This window comes from Salvia hispanica, chromosome 3, assembly GCF_023119035.1.
Source record: "Salvia hispanica cultivar TCC Black 2014 chromosome 3, UniMelb_Shisp_WGS_1.0, whole genome shotgun sequence".
Taxonomy (NCBI): Eukaryota; Viridiplantae; Streptophyta; class Magnoliopsida; order Lamiales; family Lamiaceae; genus Salvia; species Salvia hispanica.
In genome coordinates this window covers 53,569,476-53,574,672 of record NC_062967.1, presented here as the reverse complement: position 1 = coordinate 53,574,672, position 5,197 = coordinate 53,569,476, and the positions used below count along the sequence as shown (strand labels likewise).

Below are 5,197 nucleotides of genomic sequence, written 5' to 3'. Positions count from 1 at the left end.
CGTCAAAACAGAAAATTATTTTAAATGTTAAATACAGAAAGCCAACAACCAATTCAATGTCTACATTAATGACCAATTAGAAATAGTATTAATTACTAGTAGCATATAGCAACTTCCCAAATTTAGCCAAACAGTGCTTAGGGGAAAATGATAATGCTATACCATATGCCAAACTGTACACCTTTTTATAGTTCAATTTCCTATTTCATCCAGAAATAAAGTTGCACAAAGCCACATAATAATAAAACAAAACAAATAAATTGAAAATGAAGTAACATGCTATAACAGCATGAGGTAAACATTTCAAAGACACTGTTTGTTGAATTTCCAAGCAAGGCATGGAAAATCACCCCTCACAGAAATTATTAACATACACCAATGAACTCAATCAAGTAAAACAACATGCAGAGAGAGATGGGACTATGAGAAACTATGCTACATATCACATATGAAGTAAACAGTATCCCTTGTTTGAGCTGATGAGAACCAGACTCACTGCTTTCCGAGGAGGGTGGTCTCCGCGATCATCGAGGTCACAACATAGGGGTCCATGTTGGAAGCCGGCCGCCTGTCCTCAAAGTAGCCCTTGCCTTCTTTCTCCGTGTCACGCCCCACACGGATGGATGCACCGCGGTTAGCAACACCCTGTGCACACACATTTTTCAGAATGGAAAACGAAAATGATGATGATTTTTGAGGTTGATTAACATGATAAGAAATGCTACCCATTTGAAGGTGTTGATGTCAGCAGTTTCGTGCTTTCCAGTGAGGCGACGCTCGTTGCCCTCCCCATAGGCAGCAATGTGCTCTTTGTGCCTCAGCCCGAGCTTCTCAATGGCCTTCTTGATGACTTCGTAGCCTCCTTCCTCCCTCATTGACTTGGTGCTGCAATAGTGTATACGAAGCGAAGTAAGCAAACAAGCCCTCAACGAGAACACACGAGTTTGCATCGACATAATGGGATTAACAACAGCATTCACCTGTAGTTGGTGTGTGCACCAGCCCCATTCCAATCACCCTAATCACATAAAAAAAATAAGAATCACAACTAATAAGCTAAGTCCTGAAAAGATGCACTAAAGTCACCTCAATGGGCTTGGGGTCGAACGACACAACGACTCCAGCAATCTCAGTGATCCTCTGCCAAGATTGAAAAACATGTTTTAGCACAAGCAGTGAAGTCGTTGGTACTTTCCATTTACGATAAAATGAATCAATACCTCCAATATGTAGCGAGCTATCCACAGCTCGTCTCCAGCTGAAATGCCAACTGATGGTCCAACTTGAAATTCCCACTGCAGATGTTGCAATAACAATATATTTTTCGAGAGCCAACAAAAGGAAACGGACTAAGACAAGATTTTCGAGAAACCAAACTTTACCTGGCCAGGCATCACTTCTCCGTTGATGCCACTGATGTTGACTCCAGCATAAAGGCAGGCCTTGTAGTGTGCATCAACGATCTCACGTCCGAAGGCTTTGTCAGCTCCAATTCCACAGTAATAAGGTCCCTATATCCAACCATACTCTAATATGTAACTCGCAGTTATAAACATAAACCAACACTAGAAAACAACATACAATGATACAAAACACATTCATAAGCCAAGTCTAACTCTAAGAACAAGAAATTCGGTAACTGTGACAAGAAGTGATCAAGGGACAAAAAAACAAGGAATATGGAGAGATCGTGACCTGAGGTCCAGGGAAACCACCAACGGGCCATCCAAGAGGCCACTTAACTTCCTTCTGCAGAAGAGTGTATTCTTGTTCGATACCATACCTATAACACGATCGATCCGGAGATCCAAAAATTAAGATTTCCTAGTGAATCATGTCACAGACTCACAGACGGAAAAGAAATCATTATAATACCATGGAACCTCTGCAACAACATCAGGATGGCTGAAAATCTTGGCTGCACTGTGTCGGTTGTTCGTTGGAATAGGCTCGCCAGCAGGCGTATACGCATCACAGATGACCTACAAGCAAGAAAACACAATACATCAAATATAATTCAATCCAAATATAGGGAAATCAACATATTTAAAAGCAGAAAAACATTTCACCAGAATGTTATGTCCCCTTCTAAATGGATCCCTGAAAATTGCCTGTGGACTATTTCATCATAATTCATCCATCAGTACATAAAGTTTTCCAAATAAATAAGTGAAAATAAATATTTATAAACATACTATAGGATGACTTCACTGTCCTCTCCGGGAGCTTGGCCGGTGCTAGATCCATCGTAGTTCCACTTTGGGAGCTCCGAAGGATTGCTAACAGGGCCAGAAAGAGTCTGCATATATGAAACAGCTTATTTCATCAAAATTTTACTTCAATCAAAACAATAAAAAAGGGAAAATTTTAAGAGTAATTTAGATTATCACCCTAGCTTTGCTTCTGAGGTCCATACCAGAGCCGCCAATCCTGCCAAATATTTTGCATCAATCACTTTAGCCAAATCAAATCGAAATAAACAAGGTAGAAAGATTATTTATAAAATCAATGAATTTGTATGAACAAAAAAAAGGAACAATCACCAAACATATTCAGCAATGATCTTGTCAGTTGATTCTGAGATATTAAGGTTGATGAGATCTGTAAGAAGCGACATTGTGAAAGGAATTCAGCCGGTTTTCCTCTGTCTTTCTCTCTCAAAATTAGTTGTACTTGACTAGAGAGGTGAGTAGCTTTTATAGTAGACGTTGATAAAAAATATACTCCATTGATATGTCAGCCGTTTTTAGCAATAAAATAAATCAGAGCAATTGAAATTAATTTAAATGTTAATGTACATAAATACTCAAATCAATGATAATATATTGGTTATTGAGAAACTGTAATGAGAGGGAATCTCGTGGGAAAGATTCTGGATTCACATGCTGCATATTGCATTTTGTAGAATGACTATTATGTCCCTGAGGAAAATACAGAAAATTGAAAATTCAAAAGAGTGATTTGGTGATGCCGTGTGGAAAAGCTGTTAGTTGAATTTATCTAATTTGACTATTCTAACGATGACGACTTTGCAGAAAATGAAATAGTAGGAAAATGGTAATGTATTGCGGAAAAGCTGTTAGTTGAATATATCTAGTTTTAGTTTTTTTAATAACATTTTCACCAAAAAAGTTTTCACTTTATGTTTTTAAGTTGTGATTCCATCTTTTTTTTGGTAAGAACGCTATTTAGTCTTTTAATGGAACCAAATAATTATATATTCAAAATGTGATAGATATAATTAATGTATAGGAGTGGTGGTTCATATTCGTCATTTGTATTTTTATTTGATTTGTCAAAATTTTTAAAATTTATTTAACTTAATAAAGAAATATAGAAATACTAGTACTATAAAATAGTAGAAATAGCCTTATAGGAATGTAATCAAATTTAAACTCTAAATATTGTACAAACTCTAAACTATGATCTGAACCGATAAAACATGTCAACAGATTACAAAATAATAGCAGCAGAAAATATCAACACAGTTTCAACGATTGACACCGTGTTGACATTGTTTTGATATTGTGTTGACATTGTTGTATTGACATTGTGTTGACATCAAAATTTTGAAATTGTATACTGTTTGCATTGTGTTGAAGTTGTTGAAGTTGTGTTGACACTGTGCTGAAAAGTTTAGAGTTTGTACAATATATGAGTTTGCATTTTATTACTACTCTCTTTTTGGCTGTTTTGAAAGCGCAACCCCGATGCAATTCCGGAAAACGTAATCGACAAGAGTGGAATTGTCAACAAACGGTTTAGGGATGAAATCAGCTACGTGTAAAGAAGATTCAATCAAATAAAAGCATAAAACGATGTCGTTTTGTGCCCATTCAGAAATTTTTCCAAGTCACGCCTCCGGCATGCTATGTGGGATAAGTTTTTAACGGAAATATGTTGTCAGGTCGGGTAGTTTGGGAAATTTGCACGATCCGATAAAGTTCGTGACTTTAGGCGTAACTTTTATAGTTTGTTGGAAAAATCAAACTTTCCCCAAAATATGTGACTTTTTAGGCAATTTATCTTTTTTTTTATAGTAATTAGCAATTTAGATTTTAGTTGTAATGCATGTCAAAGTGAAAAATGAAGAAAGAATATAGTTGAGGTACTTTTGAAAATGAATGAAAGCCAATCAATTACTTTTCTATATCACAAAAATAAAAAAATTGAAAGGTACAAATTTAGAGAAGAAGATAAGGGAAAGAGATTTGTGTTCGAGGGATTAGGGTAGTACTTTGGTTCTTTGTTTGAAGGATTGGGATAACATATTAGAGAGTAGGGAACTGGGTTCATGTGGAATAGGCTTCAACCATTTTATTCGAATAGTTTTGGGCTGATTTATGTTTGAATTGTTGGAATCTATGCCCGGTCAATAAACTTTGACCAATTATAATTTTAACGAAACATTTAATTTTGTGAAATTAAATGATATAGCGTTGATCTACGTTCGGAGTAGATGACCGTGGTATATTCATTTTCTCAAATCCGATTCCCGGTGAGTGAGAAATAAGGGATTAAAGTTGTGCAAAATTGCAAACTTAATGAGCTATGAGAGAAGCTTAGGGAATAATTAAGAGAGTTAATTATCCCTCATTGGAAGTTACAACCTTATTAAACTAGTATTCAATAAGAAGGATTATTACATGGAATAATTATAGTGGACTAAGATGGGCTGTAGAGCCCACACGCGCGCGCCGCCCGCCACGTGCCCGTGCCCTTGGACTTGGGCTGTTCTTTGGGCCTGGTTGTGGGCCTAGTTGTGGGCTTGGCCCAAGGCTAATAGGTCTAGTTCTTTTTAGACCACCACCGTTTCCACGTCAGCGAGCCTATAAATAGGCTAGCCATTCTAGTGGTTGCTTCATCAGAGATGCTAGCCGTTTTATCTTTGGGGACGAAACGCCAATCCGAAGAGCACTATCGGGCGTATCTCGTCTTGCGGAAAGAGGCCTACTCGACTCGGCTAAATTCCTTTCCAGGTTTATTTGTTTCGAATCTTCCTTTGTAATTTCGATTCAGTTAGTTCTTTGTATTCCTTCTTTTGGGTTGTATTACGTCCGGCTTATATCTTGTAAATCCAGAAACCAACATGAATATTTTTAACACTTTATATTATTCCCTTCGTCCGTGAAATATTGTCCAGTTTTGCTCTTTTGGTTCGTTCGTAAAAAGTTGTCCATTTTGTTTATCTGTTTTT

The 5,197-nt window shown here is 36.9% G+C and overlaps 1 protein-coding gene across 1 annotated transcript; it reads right to left on the bottom strand.

Moving 5' to 3' along the window:
• Positions 1–239: 239 nt before the first annotated feature.
• LOC125214104 (glutamine synthetase cytosolic isozyme-like) lies at positions 240–2,704 on the bottom strand. The gene is made up of 12 exons (XM_048114987.1): positions 2,544–2,704; positions 2,391–2,430; positions 2,196–2,299; positions 2,070–2,118; positions 1,876–1,982; positions 1,696–1,783; positions 1,383–1,511; positions 1,221–1,295; positions 1,087–1,140; positions 981–1,018; positions 726–885; positions 240–645 (listed from the first exon to the last, which is right to left on the bottom strand). Exons 1-12 carry the CDS (start codon positions 2,615–2,617, stop codon positions 493–495), a joined length of 1,071 nt encoding a protein of 356 aa, XP_047970944.1. The 5' UTR covers positions 2,618–2,704; the 3' UTR covers positions 240–492.
• Between the last annotated feature and the right edge of the window lie 2,493 nt (positions 2,705–5,197).

What these genes read in the sequence shown, in the direction of transcription:
- LOC125214104 (XM_048114987.1), bottom strand. Translation starts at nt 2,617, where the DNA reads ATGTCGCTTCTTACAGATCTCATCAACCTTAATATCTCAGAATCAACT. An exon ending in GTGGTTTCCCTGGACCTCAG is followed by an intron (nt 1,512 to 1,695) that starts GTCACGATCTCT and finishes GGTTGGATATAG; the next exon opens with GGACCTTATTACTGTGGAAT. An exon ending in GGTGCACACACCAACTACAG is followed by an intron (nt 886 to 980) that starts GTGAATGCTGTT and finishes ACACTATTGCAG; the next exon opens with CACCAAGTCAATGAGGGAGG.